The sequence below is a fragment of the Psittacula echo genome (genome assembly GCF_963264785.1).
Source record: "Psittacula echo genome assembly, chromosome: Z".
Lineage (NCBI taxonomy): Eukaryota > Metazoa > Chordata > Aves > Psittaciformes > Psittacidae > Psittacula > Psittacula echo.
Genome location: NC_137742.1, coordinates 21,797,597 through 21,819,180, shown reverse-complemented (window position 1 = coordinate 21,819,180; position 21,584 = coordinate 21,797,597). Strand labels below are relative to the sequence as shown.

Below are 21,584 nucleotides of genomic sequence, written 5' to 3'. Positions count from 1 at the left end.
AAAAAAATAAATACGTTTAAAAGAACAACAATAACAAATCAAAAGCCACACATGCTGTTTCTTCTGGCATTTCCTATGTTCTTTTTGACGTTCTTGCTGTAGTTTTATTTCTTGATGAATCTGTAGCTTCTCTATACTGAGATCTTTAAAGCTTCTGTATTCTGAGAGTATTAGGGAGAGAAATACTGTCTAATACTGTAACAAAAACAAATTTTTAAAGCTTTTCATAATAGGCATTATAGTTCAGGTGTATAGGACATAATATGCTTCAGGCAAACAGAAGGGTTTGGTACAGAGTACATTTACTAAATCAACCTGTAGAGGGCAGTATGATGGGTTTGGCATAGCAGAATTTATGCGGCTGTAATTAGAAAGCTCATTAAGACTTCATTATTAGTAGATTTAAAGTTCATAAAGAATACCTACTATTACCGTATCTTGCTGACGAAGATCTTATTCTGACTTGTCACTGAATGCAAACTCTCTTGTTCAACGATTTTAAAAAAATCTTTTTTCTCTGTAATTCTAGAAAGAAAAAAAACCAAACAAACGCATTATAATAATCAGCACAGTCCTATGAAGTTTTTGATGCATGAAGAAATTTACTGTCCTACAATATTTTCCTTCCATATAATGCATTTCATGTAAAGGGAAAGGTTTAATGTGCGTTTTCCATTTGTGCAGGGGCTATACAACTGTGCAAATTGTATTATTTAGGTATATCTTGTGCAAATTATATTATTTAGGTAATATCTTGTATATACACATAGAATCTTACAGTATCTCATGCACATACAAGTGCTGAGAAATAGCATAAACAGAGACCAAGCTGAAGTAGAATGCAGTCCTGCTTTAGATTTTTTTTTTTTAATTTAATTTTTTGGGGGTTTAGATATGGACATTTTACCTGGAATAGTTCTAACCACCTCTACTAATATTTTCTTAATGTGTTTTGTCAAAACAATTTAATACACAGATGTCCTTTCTGTTTGAGAAAGTGTGGAAGCAAATCGTGTTTGGCAGCAGAGTCTTACTGACTTACAAGCTTAAGTATTAGATTTTTTAAGTAAAACTTTTGTTGATACTGTACAGTGGACTTCTACTGGGTTTTGAATGGATTCAAATGCATTTTGGATGCACTGAATGTAATTTCCGTACTTGGTGAATTACGGTGCAGACACAGAATTAAACATTAACTTCTCTGAAAGAGCAAATAACACATCTTCTAATGGCTGTTCCAGGAATTAAAGCTGTGTACTCACAGGGACAGGAGTGTAAGAGATTGTAGTATTGAAACAAATGTGCTAATAAAAGAGAAGTCATAGGTAGTGTGTGCTACAGCTGAAGACGGCAGAAATGAAAATGTACCTTACTTGTCTTGTTGGGGCTGTGATAAGCTCAAAACCTTTGTTCATATCTCAGTTTGAAGTCAAATACTCTCACATGTTTAAGATAATATCAGATACTTATGAGGTAACATACTTCATACTTGCCATATTTGGAATGTAGTAAAACGCCTAGTGCCACATAGAGAGACTGCTGAAAAAGCAATACAAGTAAGTTGGGACTACAGGGCTAGCTGACTTTTGTGCAGTGACTCTCTCACAGATAGAAAATACAAGGAATCTCTAGGAAAATTATGGGACCTAGGGTTTCCTATTTAATTTTGAGTTTGTGACTGAAGGTAGTAATTTTGTCAATTTTTCTAAATCACTCCACTGAGTAAATAAGAAGACATTTTTTCACCTACAACACAGATGAGATTGTGGCATTTTGTGTCTTCTACACTCTCTGTAACAAATGTCCATGGTTGTTGGATGCCATTCACAAAAATGTTTGGATATCCCCTTGTTGAGTTCAGAAAAGCAGTCTGTTTACTGCTTTACCCTCTTCCAGTTAGGACCTTGAACTAAAAAGCACAGTCCAGCCTGCCAGTCTGCACCCTGTCACCGGAGGTCCACAGGAACTATCATCATTGCTGGGTATAATCATAGACTTCCCTGCTTTTGCTCTCTGTCCTATCTCTGTCTTGTCTCTCAATCCCTTCTTGCACTGTTTTCTCACCATAACTCTAATCCTCATCTTTTCCCCTGTTTCAGCCATCCTTTGAGCGAATAATCTGTCTGTCCTCCCCAGCCTTGTGAGCTACAAGACTAGCCAAGAGTAAGAATGAAATTCTTGGTGCAGCTTTAGTTTTATATTTATTTATTTCAGAGAAAGGCATTCTAAGCTAGTTTGGAAAATCTCTTTATTATTCTTGTGTAGCTGCACATTTTATTAGGCTTCAGTGTGGTTTTGTTATTAGGCCACAGAGTGGCAGAGTGACAGCAGCAATGCCTGTTGGATATTTTTTCATTCCTGCTGTAGAGATTGTTGTAGAATAGTTCATATATTTTTAAGCTTAAAAATGATATTTGGGGCAGTACTTGCTTTTCCACTGGAGGCTTCCAGAAGATAAAAACTTGTCCTGTGTCTGCAAATATTTTAGTCTTCTCAAAAGTGAAAAATCATATTTTAAGATCTTGGTTATGTAGTTATACACTGTTATACTATATCGTGATATTTACTACGAAGTTTAACTCTAGTTACTCCTCCATATTAGCCTTTTTGGCTTCAAGAGTTTGGCACTGAAATGGAACTGACATAAGCCATGGTGGCTCTGATACTTTTTAGTTGCTAATGTTCTCAACAGAAAATTTGCCCATATTCTAAAACTGTGTTTGAATGAGGTCATGTCTTTCACACTCAGTTTTTGTAGGTGGATCTATATACTTGGACTGGAAAAGGAACTACGATGTACAGAGACTACAGAGGGTAAAAATTTACCTGAATTTCTACCCTACAGAGGTAGAAATTTAATCTGTGCCCACCTACAAGGTCTGATTTCATGTTATTATGGTCAGATGGATCATCCAAAATGCAAAGTTGCTATAACTGCCTCTATTACATACTTTGTACCTCAGAGTTTTTCCTTGCACCAAAGAGCGTGTTCCTGCCTTAGACTTAGGATAACCTCCCGTGACTTACGAGCAGTCTGGCTTTGGCCCTGTTCAGGCTGTTCTACTCACATCACTCCTCTCTGCAGATTTTTTTCTTATTTTCCTGATGGCTTCTTCCTCAACTGGAAGAGTACAAAGGCTTGAGCACAATAGTAACCGTATCTTCCTAAAGGACTCTTCACAGCAACATCAACTGAATTCAGTTACTGAAGTGGCTTCAAATTTCCACTGAAATCAAGGTGCTCATTCAATGCTAACATCTTCAGAATTTCACTTTGAGCCTTTCTGTATTAGATCAAAAGAAGAGTACTCTGCAGAGTCCTCTTTGTGGCTTCTGATAAAGAGCTGAATTATTCAAAGGTGACAAAGTCTGTGGGAACGGATAAAAGGACTGTTAAGTTCCACACAATTGTTTTGAGTTCTGTCCTGCTATGGTAACAGAGTGTACCTATAAGTATCTGTCCCATCAGACATGAAGGCTTGCTCCAGATACCTTCAAGCAAGACTCTGCCAACTTGGGGATAGAGCAGTTCTCAAAACCTTCCAACAAGCGACGTGATGTCAGCTGTGTCAAATATACAAAGTTAACAGGATCATATGACACATGTAAGAGTGCCATTAGTCTTTTCTGACTGATTATGCTAGCACTTCTTTCCACCCTCCAGAGGGAGTAAAATCTTTCAGTTGTCCACAGTGAGATCTACACTGTCACATACAGAAAACAAAAGCAATTGTGACCTTTACAATTCACCCAAATTCAGGTAGGAAATAACCTACCTACCTCTGCCTCAGAGCTTCCAGTGCACTTTTCCTGAAACTTCCACCTGGCTTTTTGCTGTTTCAGTTATACCTAAGATGGCATCATGTGTCATCTGATGACTGTTCACAGTTTTAACTTCAAGCCACAGAGAACATTCAAATGTCAACAAGGGTCACTTCTAGTATTTTAAGTATAGAATTTTAAGATTCTGATTAGCATCAACACTACAGAGCAGAATTAATTTTCTTCAGTAGTTTAAGGCTCTGATAACACAGGAGGAAGTAGTCTTTATTGGTAGTTTTTAGCAAAGCCATGTTTAACAGCTTTGAATGGACTTTAAAATGAAGTTGCTGAAGGAAAAGCCAGCCCTTGCTACAAGGCTTCAAAAGTTTTGTGATGATGCTGACTTACACATTACTGTAAATGATTATGTGTGAATGACTATTTACAATACAAAAGTGAAATAATGGCTTGATTTTTATTTTTCTCCTTATTTTTATTGTTACCTTCAACACATGTCATAAAATTTGAGAGGCCTTTGAAGTAATTTTTGCAAATACTTACTATGGTTTTCCCTAACTCTTACTCTGCAGCTTACCCTGTTGGAAAGAGGTGACTCATTGCATACAATGAAGCCATTTTGTAGAGAATGATTTCCTATGAGATGGTGGTGGGTTGTGTTTTATCTTGATAGAAATCAGAACTTAACCATAGTAAGCATAGAACAAAAACAGGTACATCCATTACATAGGAAGAGAGGACCACTAACTACTAATTATTTTCAATGGTTTGAAAGGGGAAGGGAAAGCCTACCCAGCACTTCCTGCAAGAGAAATAAACCCATTTCAAAATAAAATCATAATAGCATACCTGTCACAAAGCCATATGAAGTAATGCAGGAGTTGTGCCCCCATGTGTGAAAGCAGATTATCACCAGGGGAGCAGGGAGTGAGAGAGCTGCTGCGTGGTACTTAGTTGCTGGTTGGGTTTAAAACACGACAGTCCTTTGTGGCACCCAGCATGGGGCATCTCGTTGAGATAATGACAGATCTGACTAAGACATGTTAGAACAAATTTGTTCTGAGCATTCATTATATTAGTTTAATAGTTCCTAGTCACAATGATTTATTTGCTCTTGAAGTTTGTGTGCTTGTTCTTCAACTTACATCATGCGATACTTTACTTGCTGTGTGTGTTCCCTGTTGTGCGGTTTGTCACCTGTGGGAACTGGGCCAAGGTTGTCATATTGTACTTTTTAACACTGGCTTATGATAAGATAGAGTTGCTTGTCATGAAATTAATCTGGTATTTGTACTCAACACTGCCATCATCTCTATACTTCAGGAGTCATCTACAGAAACTATTACAGGTTGGACAGAGCCTTAGGCCACATGGTCTTGTGTGAGGTGTCCCTGCCCATTTGAGGGGGTTGGAACTAGATGATCTTAAGGTCCTTTCCAATGCAAACCACTTTGTAATTCTATGATTCTAATAATCACACCTTTAACCTTTTCTCCTTGGAGATCCAGTCTGTGGAAGAAGCATCTTCCCACATCTTCCCCTTCCCCACCAGGCTAGTTACAGCAACATTTGAGAATTTTAAATATTTTTAATATCACTGTGGTATCAAAACCAGCATGATCCTGTTTCTAGGAACAAGCGTATTGCTGAATGTGTTCCATGTCTTGTTTAAGATTAAACAACTATTTAAGAATGCCACCCAGGGATCTGCCCAAAGACTGGATAGTTACACATGGCAGTGTACGGGGGATAGGATGGGCAAATGCCTACCAAGCCCCATTCAACATTGTTTGGTACCCTCAAAGGTGAAAGAAGATCTCTAGATCTGACAAAAAGAGAGGAACTGTGGCTGTTCCAACCTCTGCAACAGGTACTGCAGCTAAACCAGAGAGGAAATCCGTGCCAGTATCAGTCGCCCCTATACACAAGAAGAAACGGACACAAAAGTCAACTTGTTTAGTAAAGAACAAAGCAGCACCATCACAGCAACAAGTCAGGTGACCTCTTGATCCCTATGCCTAAGTGAGCTGTGGGATAAGCAAAAAGATTTCAGCTGTCATTCAGGTGAGCACTTCATTACCTGGATGCTCCAGTGCTAGGATATTGGGGTCAGTAGCTTGGAATTAGATGGTAGGAAAGCCAAGCAGCTGGGATCCCTTTCTAAGAGTGTTGAAAAGAGATTGAAGAATGAGTGACAAGGTAATTGGAAAAGGGACACAAGCCCTCAGCCTCTGGAGGTGATTCCTGTCAGGCATGAAAGAAAGGAATCCCTTCAAGGGATTCTTCAAGGGAAGATGTTTATGTCACCCAGGCAAGTGGACCGCAACAGAGGGAGGTATCCACTATCAGAGGGAATTAGCTATGCTAGAGATAATTTTTAATAACACGAACTATGTGCAGTCACCCACTGGATGACATCCAGTATACACAACCATGTGGCAGCAATTTGTATGGAGCACCACATCATTGTATGCTAACTTATTGTCAGTAAGGAGCTCAAGAGGTGAAGCACCTCTGACACTAGATGAGGTGTCTCAACAACTCTGGCAATACAGAGAAAATCTCTAGAGACTACAGACATGTGTCTTGGCTGTGGAAAAAGTGACCAAATAGTGGGAAAAACTGCTCCAGAAGTTCCAGCAACAAAAAGAAGGTCCTACTCCTCACTGGTATGGACCGGCATCTCAGCTATTAACAGTGAGCAGTCTTTCACTAAAGAGAGAGTATATAGAAGATACACACCACGGTGTACCCTGTGGTTTTACTTGTAGGACTGACACCATGCTTACTGTATAAACTGGGGGGGAGCTGGCCAGAAGGGGCCAACAGCTGCTCAGGGACTGGCTGGTCATCGGTCAGCAGGTGGAGCAATTGTATTGTGCATTGTTTTTGCTTCTTGGGTTTTATTCCTCCTGTGTTTGTTATCTCCCTTTTCATTACTACTGCTACTAATAATATTGTCGGTGTTTCTTGGGTTTCTTGTTATTACTACTACTACTATTATTATTGTTGTTGGTTTTGAGTTTTATTCCTCCCTCTTTTTGTTATCTCTTTTTATTACTACTATTATTATTACTGTTGTTATTATTATTATGCTTTATTCTTATCTCAACCTGCAGATTTTACTTTTGGATTCCCTTCTCCATCCCACTGGGGGTGTGGAAGGAGAAGTGAGCAAGCAGCTGTGTGGTAGTTAGTTGCTGGCTGGGCTAAAACCGTAACACACACTGAACTCTGAGAAGTTGCTTTAACTTCAAGACTACTGTGAAAGAATAAGGACCTTAAAAGTGAATCTAATTGAAACATAAGGAAAAGATGTTTAAGGTTTGGTTCCTAGAGAAACCCTGAAGTCTTTAGAGTGGTAGATTGTATTAAACTGCATTGTAAAGAAAGCACTGTGATAATTCTTCAGAGCAAGAACTCAGCTTGATAGGACCAGCAGCAATCTATGTGCCATAATTATCTTACATCACCCTTTTTTAGAGCAAAAGTTCCTCCTGTTTCCTTGGCAGTATGGGACTTCAGACTCCTTTGCTTTCAGAAAAAGATATAACCTTAGTTAGACTAATATAGAGACACCTCCCCCTCCTCTTTCTCTCATGGGTGATTTGTGTGGAGCATGAGAGCCATGTGGACAATATTTGTGGGGATTTTGTTTTAAAGGAAGGTTTTAAGACAGCCTGGTTATGTCATGTTGGGAATAGATAATGAATGCTACTTGATCAATACTGTACATTTTTAAATGTCCCAGAATGTGGAGTTCAGCTTATGCAGAGGTGAGATGTCTACTCTTTGTAGTGTTTCTGTGGGAATCAAAGTACTAATAATAGCAGTGCAAAAGAGGACAGCATAGTTCTTTGGTTTATTCATGGGGCTATTGATAAAACAACAAATGAAAGCTGAAAATTGACCATAAATTATAACCTTTGTAAATTGACATTTTCTAATTGAAAATGTCTTTCTGGAAAATTAGTTATCCATGGAAACCTGTAATGGGTTGCGTAGTTTTTCACCCACACATTGTAAATTTTAATTTAGCCTTGATGAATAGTGTGCAAATACATCATACATGTTTGTTTTGGCAAAATAAGAAATAAACCCATGGAAGGTAGTATCACATAAAAAGAACATAGGTACAGACCTACGAAATGTAGAACCACACCAAACTCTGTGGTTCAGTTGATAGTCTGGAGGGAAGGAATGCCAACCAGAGGGACCTCGACATGCTTGTGAGGTGGGCTGATGCCAACCTGATGAAGTTTAACCATGCCAAGTGCAATGTCCTACACCTGGGTCGGAGCAATCCCAGGCACAGCTACAGGTTGGGCAAAGAAGAGATTCAGAGCAGTCCTGCGGAGAAGGACTTGGGGGTGTTGGTCGATAAAAAAATGAACATGAGCCGGCTTCAGTGTGCACTCGCAGCCCGGAAAGCCAACCGTATCCTGGGCTGCATCAAAAGGAGCGTGACCAGCAGGTCAACAGGAGGTGATCCTGCCCCTCTGCTCTGCCCTCGTGAGACCTCACGTGGAGTGTTGTGTGCAGTTCTGGTGTCCTCAACATGAAAAGGACATGGAACTGTTGGAACAAGTGCAGAGGAGGCCACGAGGATGATCAGGGGACTGGAGCACCTCCTGTATGAAGTCAGGCTTAGAAAGTTGGGGCTGTTCATCCTGGAGAAGAGAAGGCTGCGTGAAGACCTCACGGCAGCCTTCCAGTATCTGAAGGGGGGCTATAAGGATGCTGGGGAGGGACTCTTCATCAGGGACTGTAGTGATAGGACAAGGGATAACGGGTTAAAACTTAAAACAGTGGAAGTTTAGATTGAATATAAGGAAGAAATTCTTTACTGAGAGGGTGCTAAGGCACTGGAATGGGTTGCCCAGGGAAGTTGTGAATGCTCCATCCTTGGCAGTGTTCAAGGCCAGGTTGGATGAGGCCTTGGGTGTCATGGTTTAGTGTGAGGTGTCCCTGCCCATGGCAGGGGGGTTGGAACTAGATGATCCTAAGGTCCTTTCAAACCCTAACTGTTCTATGATTCTGTGAAATGGATTCAGAAATAAGTTGATTATTAACCTGTACAGAGTATACAAGTCTAATCCTAAACAGCCAAATTGGTAGTCAGTATGCTGCAGAAGTAATGCATATTAACAGCACCTAACATTTCTAAAATGTCTATATTTTGCTGTTTAATAAACAACATTGGCATTGCTAATTTACATTCTAAATATAGTAGTAGCAGCTGATGTTCAAGGAAGATGTTCATTTGGAGAGAGGAATAAACAGCATTTTGTGTAACTACAGCAGTATGCCATTATTGTATTTTAATAAGTAACATTATATAAAATGACAATGACTATCTATGGTTGGAGACAGGAATTAATAAGAACTCTTGATTTTTTAATTGCTTCCATTTATAAGGTACTTCATGCCCTTAAATATTTTTTATGTCAGACTTACGATTATTGAAATTCAATCTGTAGAACCTTTCTAATTTTGTCAGTAGCATGTATACATACCAAATAAATGATGAGCTTCTTGGCCAGTGTTGGAAATGGGGTGCTGAGCTGAATGGACCCAGTGCAGCTGTTCTAATGGTTTTATGATTTCTAAGGGAGAGAATAGATTATCTTCATGGAAGATTCTCTGGGGCGTTTCATGAAATAAAGGGAAGAAAAATCTGTAGGAGTCAATTAAAAAAAAAGGGTCCTCAAGTGCAGCAGGATGAAGTCCCATATTTCATTAGCAAAAGTGTCTATTGGCAGAGTTAAAAGAATGTATGTTAAAAGCAGATTCATCTTTGTAAGGCAAATTTAAGGATAAAATATAATGAAACATTACAAAGTCAAGCCAAGTATACGCCATTAGTATTTGTCTCACTCCTTTGAACTTGGGTCTTTCCAGCATGTGTGTTTGATGTGTACTGTATAAAAACATTTTTGTTATCCCCATATGTGAAAAATGGACTCATGTCTATGAAGACTGTGCAGTGGTATAAAGAAGAGGTTCTTCTTATTCACAATTTTATTATATGACCGTTACATTAGGGATTTTGTTTGTGTGTTTGTTTTGCTGACACTTCTTGAGACACATAGCATACTTTCTCAGGCCATTGTCAGTCAGAGTACAGTCAGCACTTAATAAAAATATATGAGCAAATTTTTGCACAGTTCCTGCAATAATCTTTTTTATAAGTAAACTGGCAGTAAATTTTGAAGAAATTCATCCTCTAACAGGTAAGGAAGGAGAGCCAAATATTCATCAGTGGAGGAGAGAAGAATTGAAATAACACTCACATTCTCTCATTCCTTTTGATTATTTGCTGGGAGATAAATAGTTGTCGATATTCAGCAGTCAGGGAATGCTCAACAGTAAGATTTAGAAGAGTTAGTTAAATAAATATATCTAAAGGGATTATCTTCAAAACAATTCAGGGGGAAAATGGATGGAGATTTGTCCAATCCATGGATATAAAAAGAATATTCTTAACTGCTTCTTTATTGTGAACAGACCATATCTTCATCAGAAAAAATTGTCACATGTTGCCAAACAATTTTCATGCAATCAGCCAATTTTTTCTCATTCAGGATTTTTTTTGGGAAGAAACTCTTTTCACACACACACACACAAAAGGTCTAGTTAGTAGATGAACTGACAGTATATAGACCAAGAAAAATCTTTTCATATGCTTGGGCTGTGAATGTAAGGAACACCTGTCTTTTTCTTATATTGTTCTGTAGTCTAGCAAAGCCCATGACATTGGCTGAGGCCATCTAGTCTAAAGCAGCGCAATCTAATAGTAATAACAGTTGTGTAAAATAAGATTTTCATAATTACTCTTAATACCTTCTTTATTTCCTTATGATAAACACAAATCAAACTAACTGTTAAAAGCTTTGCAGACATTGTCAAAATTTGATGCAGACAATATTCATACATATATACCGTGTAACTTAATGAATGGAATTCTTTAGAAGACACAATGATAGTTTCCTCTGTTTCACTGGGACTTCAGCATGTAAATAAAGGACACAAAAATGTAGCTGTTTGTAAAGTTCAACATTAGAAAGAAAGTGTTGAAAAACTATTTATAAGACCAATATATCATAAAATCGTAGTATCATAGGACCATAGAATCATAGAACAGTCTGGGTTTGGAAGGGGCTTTAAAGATCATTTAGTTCTAACCCCACTGCCCTGGGCAGGGACACCTTCCATTAGACCAGGTTGCTCCAAGCCCCACCCAACCTGGCCTTGAACACTGCCAGCAATGGGGCTACCAGAACTTCTCTGAGCAACCTGGGCCAGCACCTCACCACCCTCACAGTAAAGAATTTTTTCCTAATATTAAATCTAAATCTACCCTGTTGCAGCTTAAAGCCATTACTCCTTGTCCTGTTACTACGTGCCCATCTAAAAAGTCCCTCTCCAGATTTCTTGTAAATGGAAAAATGTTTAAATAATACTTGAATTTTAAATTACGACGTGGACACAAACTATGATTATAGTTTCATTTTTGCAAAGGGTTTTTATATATCTCAATTAAGCTCTGTGGCAACCCAAAATCTCAGAATCCCTCCACAATAGAGAATGAATTAATTTTATACTGACTTAAATATAGAATTATAGAATCATAGAATGTTTAGGCTCGGAAAGTATCTTAAGGTCATCTAGTTCCAACCTCCCTGCTATGGGTAGGGACGCCTCACATTAGACCCTGTTTGTGAAGGCTCTGTCCAGCCTGACCCTGAACCCTATCAGGGATGGAGCATTTACCTCTTCTTTGGGCAACCCATTCTAGTGCCTCACGACCCTCATAGTAAAGAACTTCTTCCTTATATTTAACCTGAACTTCCTCTGTTTAAGGTCAAACCCATTAACCCTTGTCCTATCACTACAGTCCCTAATGAAGAGTCCCTCTCTGGCATCCTTGTAGGCCACCTATAGAACTGCACCAGTACTTGAAGTGGGGTCTCACAAGAGCAGAGTACTTTGTATTATGAAATGGAAGATAGTTATTTCACTTAAATTTCTACTTCAGAGTATTTTCGTACATTTTAAAATAGTTTAAATCACATCTTAGTGAAAAATGAAGGTTGCTCTTAAAATATCAAAATCATACATTTTTAATTTTCTGCCAAAATTCTATGAAATTCAGTCCAGTCTCAAAATGCTTTTGATATATCCTGATGCTGTACTGCTCCATTGAAATTTCTCTGGTTGGTAGTCATCTGGATATAGCCTAATTATGTGCATGCGTGTTATTTCTGAAACATTTTGTCAAAGTAATTTCACTCTTTCTGTCTGCATACTTTACAAAGATGTTAAAACTGAAGACATGTTTAGTGTATAGTTTTCAAAAGTTTGTACTTCACTGAGGAAAAAAGAGCTCTCAGGTAAAGCCAAGGTCCACTGAACATAAATATCAGTGAGACTTCAAAATTAGAATACCACCATAGTTAAAATCTACCCAAAAAAAAAGAAAGAAAAAAAAAAAAGATAAAAATAGACATGCCCAGTTGGCTCTTCAGACCTGTAGGAAGTGCTTTGCAGTTAGTATGATACCCCATCCAACATGTGATCATAGACCATGAGATGGTAAAATATCATTTGCTATAAATTTGCCAGTAAATTAGCATTGTCTCCAAAGAGATGGAAGGTTTCTTGGATGAAGACTGAAGCCTCCCATCTCTTCCAGTCCAGTGCTGCAGCAGTGAATGCACTGGTTGCGGCACAGGCATTCGCAGTGCAACAGAGAATTTGCCAACATAGCATGATTCCTGAAGTGCTGTTGTGCATACTTCAACTCCTTAGATAAAAATCTTCAATGCATACATTAAGTCAATTTTTGTATCAAGGACAAGCGTTTCCAGTTGTGGGTATGTACCCATTATGAAGTAGAAAGAATCTATTCCATCTCATTAATAAGGATCTGTTCCAGATATAGAAATACTGGTTTACAACTGTCTTTAGTTGCACTTTTAAAACAAACAAACACAACAGAAGGAAAAAACACTTCCTAAATGGTTGTTAAATTTCCCTTTTTTTATTACCTTTTTTCTCTTTTGACTTCTTAACTAAAGTAAAAAAGCTAAGAGGTAGTGGTTTGAGAGTTGTTTCATTTTTAGGTCTTTCTCCTTGGTAATGGCTATAGTTACAAATTGGAAAATTGCTACTTGAGGCTTAGATTAGACTAATTTATTAATTTGGGCTTTCTGTTGTACAAAGCTGAATTAATTTCTGAAGGATTTTTCAGTGCTGATATCTTAGACCCTAAATAGAATCAGAGGTAGTCTCATACTATTATTGTCACATTAAAAAAAGTAATAGTTTTTCTGCTGTTCTTATTTCAGTTGTATTCAAGAGTGTGCTCTCCTCTTTCTTTAGTGTCTGTTAATGCAATATAAAGTGAACCTAACCTGAGCTCAATCTTACAGTAGTTGTGCATGCAAAATCATGCTTCAGGTACACAAACAAAAAAGTTTCAGGACACAAATAGAATTAAGATCAACCTAAAAGTTTGCTTACCCATTATACTGACTGTTAGTATTAGATGCAAGGAAAGGGTACAGGGCAGATGACTGTTCACCTTTTGCCTGGCTTTTTTGTCACTTAATAGAGTCTTATGAGGACTTTAATACCTGCCAAAGGTATAGGACAAATTGCTTCTGCTTCCAGCAAGGCACTGAGGGAGGCAGCAGATATTGTGGGCAAATTCTTCCCACTTGGTTCTTTTTCCTTCTCTGGTGCTCTTCAGCCTCAGAAAGGTAAATGTTGCTACCCTCGCTGGAGCCAGGCAGAAGGTATTCAGTCCCCCTTTCAGGTACATTCCCCCATCCATTGTTTTTTGCAAGGAGCCTTATCTTTCTTTTTGTCTTTTTTCCTTTTGGGATTCCACCTTTGCAGCCTCCTTGGATTTAATTACAGCAATTCAAGAGGATTAGGATTATCCTGATAGATTTAGGTGCATATATTTACACGTTATATACACAAACTCTCTCCTGTTTTCCAGATCTCCATGTTAGAGCTTTTTCTGTAGTGAATTTAAATCTCCTTTATATCCCTCAAATTCTCATGCTAGAGTTTAAAATCCACTTCATAACTTGAGTGTGTATGAAAGTAGCATTTTGCAGTTGGGCCCTCTAAGAGCATTGCACAGAGACTGAGATAGTGGAGGCTAAATGGATGTACTTTCGTAAATAACAGCAATCACATGGATAATTTTGAGTAGTTGAATACATAAAAAGCCCACAGTGTTTTCTATAGAATGGGAAAACAATTTACTATACAACGGAAGACAGAATAAATTCTTATATGAGCTTTTATACATGTTTTGTAACTGTTTGCCGAGAATGCAATAAGAAGCATGCCACAGAATATAAGACTGCCTAAAATATATGTTAATCAATGTCTTTATATTGATTAAATCCTGAAATAACTGGTAGAACAGATCTAATCAGCCTGAGTTCACATTGTGAATCTGAAAAGTTAACCTTTTTTGGTAGATCCTTCTTCTCCAGCGGTGGTCTTTTGTTACATGCAAAAGTGTTTGTTCTGGCCCAACTGCTGCTTCAAAGTAACTTCAGTCTGTTGCTTTTTTAGACATTCGTCCTAACTGATAAGGCTGCACTTGTGGTCTGTCTTGATCAGTAAAGATTAGCGCCCACGGGGCGGGGGGGAACCTGTTCCTGAGTGACTTTCCCCTCGTTTAATCAGTAATTGCTTGGAGTATGACTGATTAGAAATTAGCAGCCAACTTCCTGCATCCATGAGGGTGGCAGCTGCAGCTGAGATGAGGAGCAGTTGCTTTCCGGTGACAGGAGTGTTTGGCTGTTTTGGAGCGGCACACTCCAACGAAGTCAATTATGTAGCAGTTTGTTTCCGCTCTTCCCAGGAATGCATCTTTTTGGCTTAGTCTTACCCTGCTTCTACGGGGATAAAATGAGTTTACCAGCTAACTGTGAGCACCTGACTCAGGAGAAAGTGGCTAGATTCCAGAGTGCTAACATTCATGGATCACCTTATGCTATTAACAAGCCAATTGATATTAAACAGCAGAGGAGACGGTATGAGACTTTGTTATTCTTCAGCAAAGTGTTTGCATTGTTTACAGTTTGCTGCCTTTAAACCTTCTGTGCTGGGGTATAGAGATAGGGGGAGAAGGGACATGCTAAACAGAACCATTTCACTGTGTTTGTATTCAGTATCGAATCATGGAAGGGAAGTATAGTGAAAAAAAGGAAAAAATACAATACCAGGTAGCAGCAATAAATACAGCAGCACAAAGTTATATTTGTTTTACACAAATATATGACCAGCATATTTACCTTACATACAGGACAATATTGTACATATCTGCAGTTACAAATAATCAGACACTTTTTCAGGGAAGAAATGTTAATTAACTTTTTTAATACAAGAAAACCAGGGCTATTATCTCTAATGTGTCAAGAAAAACAATCTAGGAGGTTCAATTAGTCACAAATTATTTCTTAATCCTATTTGTAAGATGTTAGGCATTACGTGGAATATTTTCTATCTTTTTATCTGGAATACATTTGTTTCATATTTTAGCAAAGTAGCTGAAACAGCCTTTTGCATATTATTGAGTGTGGTAGAATTTCTTTCTCTTCAATTTTATTAAACTATGCCATGAAAGGAAACTTCCTTTATGTAAGGAATTGAAAGTCTTACCGAAACTTCTTGTATAAAAAAAGAAAAAAAAAAAAATCAATCTCCCTTAATTCTGTCATACTGTAAAAAACAGATGTAAAGTTCCATGTTGGATCAGAAAACTGCTGATGCATCATTAGTATTTTGCTAGTTTTATCAGTTTTTAGTAGAGACTCTTTCAAGTAGAAGGTAAACTAGTGAGATTCTAAAAAAAAAAAAAATTAATCTTAAGAAAAATGATCTTTTATTCCAGCTGCCTTCCCAAAAGTAGTCTTAGGTTAAACCAATATTTATAATCTGAAGTCCTTTATGTGCTTTTATGGTATGTAATGCTTTTTACTGAATGACAAGCTTAAATGTAGATTTTAAATTAAAAAAGCCAAACTTTGACATGGAGAATGAAAAAAATAATGTGAAAAACTCCATAAAACCTTTCTCCAATTAAAAAAAAAAAAAAAATGATGCCTTTCCACAATATTTCTGAAAATGTAGTTTAAAAATAATACTCTATTTAAAAAGTAATCAAACTAATAAAATTTTGGGTAATATTTCAAGAAAACTTCCTATTTTTAACGTATTAGGGTTCCATTGATTTAATATAAAATGCTTAAAGAGCTCTATGATTTTTTGAAAGCCTACTTTCCTCTTGAATATGCTGATAATTGTTCATAGTTTGAAAAATCAGTGGTTTTTCAGTATTAGAACAGCATATTACTCTGTTCTGTAAATGGTTTGCCATTGTGTAGACACCAGTCTTTGGTGACTTCACATCAGTGTAACTTCATCAGAGTTGGTGGGTATATTGGGGAGAAAGAAAAAAATAAAAAAAAACCCTGTGAAATTCAAATGCTGTAGTACAAATTAATAAGTTAATTTCTTGATTTTTACCACTACTGATTCATTTGTGTCAAAGCCAGAGAAATTTCCTCCTTTATACTGTCTTAACAGTGGGGAGTGTAATACAGTCTTTGAAGAACTTAGAGCCTGATGCTGGCATCTGCCAAACAGGATGTAATACATCCGTCTCCAAGACCTTTCTAAGGCATCATACTAGTCTGAGGCCACTGTATTACTGCCTTTCAGGAAGAAGACTCTTCTTGTTTAATAATTAGTCTTTTGTAGATTGTAACCTCTTTTACAGTTCATGTGACACTTCAATCTCAGGGTCTTCATAAAAGGAGATGCGTTGTGTGGCTGTGCATTCTTCTCCTTTCTTTCATGCAAGCTCAAACACAAATCAGTTAAAACAAACAGTCATTAAAAATAGTATTAGGAATTGAAGATCTTCCACATCGCAAGCAGTTCCAGAGCTCTCTACCTGTATTTCACCTTTCTTAGAAAATTTATGCAAGTAATAGTGCAGGATTGTACTCCATACTGCTGGAAGTCCTTGCTGTCTTTTTCAGGGAGAGAAGGTGCTAGACACAAGTTAATTTCAAATATACACAAAATGTTAATGTATCCTATTTTTCAATGCATTAGTTTAAGGCAGAACATGCAAAACATAGTAGATAAATAATTTCTAAGCAGAAAAATTATTAGTTTTGTAGTGCCAAGTATTATTCAGGAGCTCTTGAGAGAACTCAAAATATTTTAAAGGATTAAAATTCATGAAAGTATTCATATAGTGGAAATGAAAGAAATTATTGGAACTTCAGAGCCAGAACCTGAATTAGACTATGCAGTGGTTCTATTTTGTCTTTAGGAAGAAAAGTGTCAGATTTCTGTTTCAAAGGAGATTTTGGAGTTTAGATTTTTATATCATGAGGCTTTCAAAGGCTAGTAGAAGAAAAAATTAGAAATTAACATTTCACATTTTTAATACCAAATGCATTTCAATTAATCTGAAATGCAAGCATTTTAAAATGTTGTGTCACTTGGAATTTCCACTCTGCACTAGGATTCTGTTTTGGAATAGAATGAAATTTCAGAACTGCAATACTACTGACAAAAGCCTGTTTCTCATATAAACCTACTTCTGAGTACAAGTAGGGTTTTTTGTCAAATCGCCAAGAGAGTCAGTTTTATAATGGTATCCATGGAAATGCTTCAATTGCACTGACACTGGTGGGAGTTAGGACTTGGTCTAATGTTCTTGTATTACTTATATCTTCATGTCCATAAAAACAGAATGAAACAATCAGTGACCCCCAATATATGGTGAACCATGCCACAAAGTACGTTGTGTTCCAAGGAAAATTGGTTTGATTGGAAACTAATTGGTGGGGGAAAAGATACTTATTCTAATTGAGATATAAAGCCCTGCTTTTAATTCTATTGAAAAAAGAATACTGAGGGAAATTATATCTAATAGGCAGGGGGAAACTTTTTTTTTTAAACATAGCATATAGTGTGTGCTGCTTGTGCAATGATTAGGTGGACTGATAGACTTGGCTAGTCTAGCATTAATACAAAACTTGCTTATTAAAACCCATCATTAAAGTTTCTTCACCTGTGGCACAAGCTTACCTGGAACAGGGACCTGACTAGCTATTTGATTTATTCTCTTCTCTTCTCTGGTTGACGTGAGCAACTTCACTTCACAAGAAGGTGCTGCAGCGTAGTATTTTAGTACTCTGTTCTTTCCGAAATGCTCTCTGAAAAGTGCTTCTTGTTTTGCTGTATGTCATTTCATCATACGAAATTGTATCATGTACCTTCAGTCTGCCCTTTTGTAGATCTCCATTGGGTAGATTATTTTGAAAATTATAACTTCCAACACTTCTAGGATGCTTGAAATAAGTGCTGCTTCAGTAGGTGATGGTGTTTTAAAATCAGCTTATATCATTCTGTAGTGATGCACTGAGAAAGATCTCAACTGACTTACGAAACTGTTCCTTATGGTAAAATTTGCATTCCCTTTCATACCTCATCCTCCATCATCATGGATGGTTTTCAGCTGGTTTGAGAGTTTACTTCTTACCTCCTGACCTTTCAGTATAGAGAAGATGCATAACTACACTATACATAGAGCACTGGCACACTCCTCTCTTGTAGTACCTTGAAATTTCTATCCCTTTTGTCCTCTTCCTAGTATGTAATCTCTCTCTGGGCAAAGTGCCTGCAATAACTTGCTTATTGCTCACACTGTTCTTTCTACTTTCTGTTAAAGACACATTCTTTCCCACTGTAAATGTCAGGTTATCTCAACTGTTTCTCTGGACACCCCCTCTCCTTGCATCCCTGCAATATAAACTACCATGTGGAGGCTAATAAAGTGCTTTGTATTTGTGTTATTTGCTTCTTTGTGAGTGGTACTGGCATAGATTTAGAATAATAATTTAGTTAGAACATTTATTATACAGCCAATTTCCAATAGCAGAAAACTTAGGAAAGGAAAAACCTGGACCAAAGACCAACAAAACCCAAAACATTAAGCCATGCATTTTATTCCTTCTGGCTTTTCTTCTCAGAGGCTTGAATAAAATGTTATTACATATCCGCTACTTAACTTGTATCATTAAAAATGTTCTTACTAATTTCTTTTAAAATAAAAACGATGGATGATTGACTGCTGCTGTATAGAGCTCCCTGAGACTCTAATTACTGTGGTTTTGTTTGTTGTTTCTTCTTTAGAAAGTGGTGCATCTGAATTGAGGCTTAAGCTAAATGTGACTAAAAGAACATTTACATCATAGTCTGTTTTATTAGCTGGAATGCTTTTTAGTGCATGATTTTCAACTCTAATTGCCTATGACAAATTGTAATGGTAGAATCTTTAGGTTTATTTTGAAGTTTTTAAACCTGTTAGCTTGGAAAAAATTCATGAAAATATTATGCAAATATAGACAAAACAAAACCAAAAAAGGAAAACAATTTCCTTTAATAATTTTTTCCAGTTAAAGTGTACAAATTTCAGTTCAGTTTTAATTATTGCATCTAATGGATTTGTTTCTTTCTTTCATTGGGTTAATTTTGTAATTGGGAAAAGAAGGCTTGACTAGAGGACACTGGCAAAGTATTTATACCTTTCATAATCTAAAATTAAATTAAATTTAAATAGACATCTTTCATATGGATTTGTGTGTCTCTATATACTTGTAATAAAACAATATTATATGCAAATTTAGAGAATTTTTTAAGATTTTTTTTAGGATTAGAATGAATTGCAGTAAATATTCACATACAATGGAGTAAAGATAATTTTAATTAAAAATTGAAAGTTACATCAATTCTGTTCTGGAAAGAAGCCTCAGTAAGATTCTGAAACATATTTTAGAGATGAGTATCTCAAAGTACAACAATAAAATCAATTGTTACAGCTGTCAACACTACTAGGCAAATATAGACACTAAAATGATGACTGAAGTGATGTAAATACTACCAGTTTTCATTAGCTTCTTTTGTTTTCCAGGAAACACACCAATGACTGATGGTAGATTTACATACTAAGGGATGTACCAGCAAAAGTGCTGAAACTTGAAGTCTGTCATTTTTACCAGCAGGAATATAAAATGTGGGTTCATTTAGGGCAATTCTGTCATAAACGAAAGCAGCTCTTATCAGTAACGTACAGTTTTATACGGTTGACAGCCATGCTTCTTAGAGTCTTTAAATGAAAATACCTAAGAAACTAGCTAAATAACAATCAATATTTTCCATATTTTCATACAGTGGAATAGATCAAGAGAAATACTGAAGGCAAACAAGGGTCCATCCTTACAGGTTGGGGAAAAAGCTCAGCAAAGAAATTCTACAGTAGTTATCTTGATGGCTGAGGCACTGAGTTTCAGCTGATCTTTGGTAACAACCTTTAGCCTTGTGTGAAGAAAAAATACCTTAGTTTCAGTCTCCAGTAGTGAGATCTGAGAGCTTGGACAGATGTGCAGTCACAAAATAAATCCAGATAACTCAAGAGCTCAGTGTTTTCAGACAGCTGTTGTGTTCTTGATATTAAAGATATTTAAGATATTTTAAGATAGTAAAGATAACAGACTAGGGACAATGTAGGCCCTCTCCGAAAGCTATCAGGAGAACTGGCTACACTGGATTTGGAGAAGGTTGAGGTTCTTAATGATTTCTTTGCCTCAGTCTTCACTGGCCAAGTGCTCTGACCACAGCACCCAAGTCTTGCAAGGCAGATGCAGGGACTGTGAGAATGAAGACCTTGGGCCCACTGTAAAAGAGGATCTGGTTCGAGACCATCTTAAGAACCTGAATGTACACAAGTCCATGGGACCTGATGAAATCCATCCGCCGGTCCTGAAGGAGCTGGCGAGTGAAGTTGCTAAGCCACTGGGCATCATATTTGAAAAATCATGGCAGTCAGGTGAAGTTCCTGATGACTGGAAAAGGGGAAATATAACCCCCATTTTCAAGCAGGGGAAAATGGATGACCCGGGGAATTACAGACCAGTCAGTCTCACCTCTGTGCCTGGCAAGATCTTGGAGCAGATTCTCCTGGAAGGCATGCTAAGGCACATGAAAAACAAGGTGGCTGGTAACATGTGACATAACAGCCAGCATGGCTTCACTAAGGGGAGATCCTGCCTGACCAATTTGGTGGCCGCCTATAATGGAGCTATGGAACTGATGAACAGGGGTAGAGCAGTTGACGTCATCTACCTGGACTTGTGCAAAGCGTTTGACACTGTCCCACACAACATCCTTATCTCTAAATTGGAGAGACATCAATTTGATGGGTGGACCACTCGATGGATAAAGAACTGCATGCAAAGAGTTGTGGTCAATGGCTCAGTTCTGGCTGGAGACCAGTAACGAATGGTGTCCCTCAGGGATCGGTGTTGGGACCGGTCTTGTTCAACATCTTTGTCGGTGACATGGACAGTGGGATTGAGTGCGCCCTCAGCAAGTTTGCCAATGACTCCAAGCTGTGTGATTCAGTTGATAGTCTGGAGGGAAGGGATGCCATCCAGAGGGACCTTGACACGCTTGTGAGGTGGGCTGATGCCAACCTTGTGAAGTTTAACCATGCCAAGTGCGAGGTCCTACACCTGGGTCGGAGCAATCCCAGGCATGGCTACAGGTTGGGCAAAGAAGAGATTCAGAGCAGCCCTGCAGAGAAGGACTTGGGGGTGTTGGCTGATGAGAAAATGAATGTGAGATAGGTTCAGTGTGCACTTGCAGCCAAGAAAGCCAACCGTATCCTGGGCTGCATCAAAAGGAGTGTGACC

The 21,584-nt window shown here is 37.7% G+C and overlaps 1 protein-coding gene across 5 annotated transcripts in view; it reads left to right on the top strand.

Moving 5' to 3' along the window:
* The window catches only part of PDE4D (phosphodiesterase 4D), a gene marked incomplete at its 5' end in the record, with an annotated part of 509,165 nt that overhangs the window by 281,070 nt on the left and 206,511 nt on the right, over positions 1–21,584 (top strand). The window contains one exon of one of the 5 annotated variants that reach the window (XM_080636844.1): positions 14,719–14,843. The exons of the other annotated variants lie outside the window; for them this stretch is intronic. Coding sequence (XP_080492970.1) covers positions 14,719–14,843 — 125 coding nt within the window. Of the gene's footprint in view, positions 1–14,718; positions 14,844–21,584 lie in introns of those variants that run through there. 5 annotated transcript variants of the gene reach the window in all.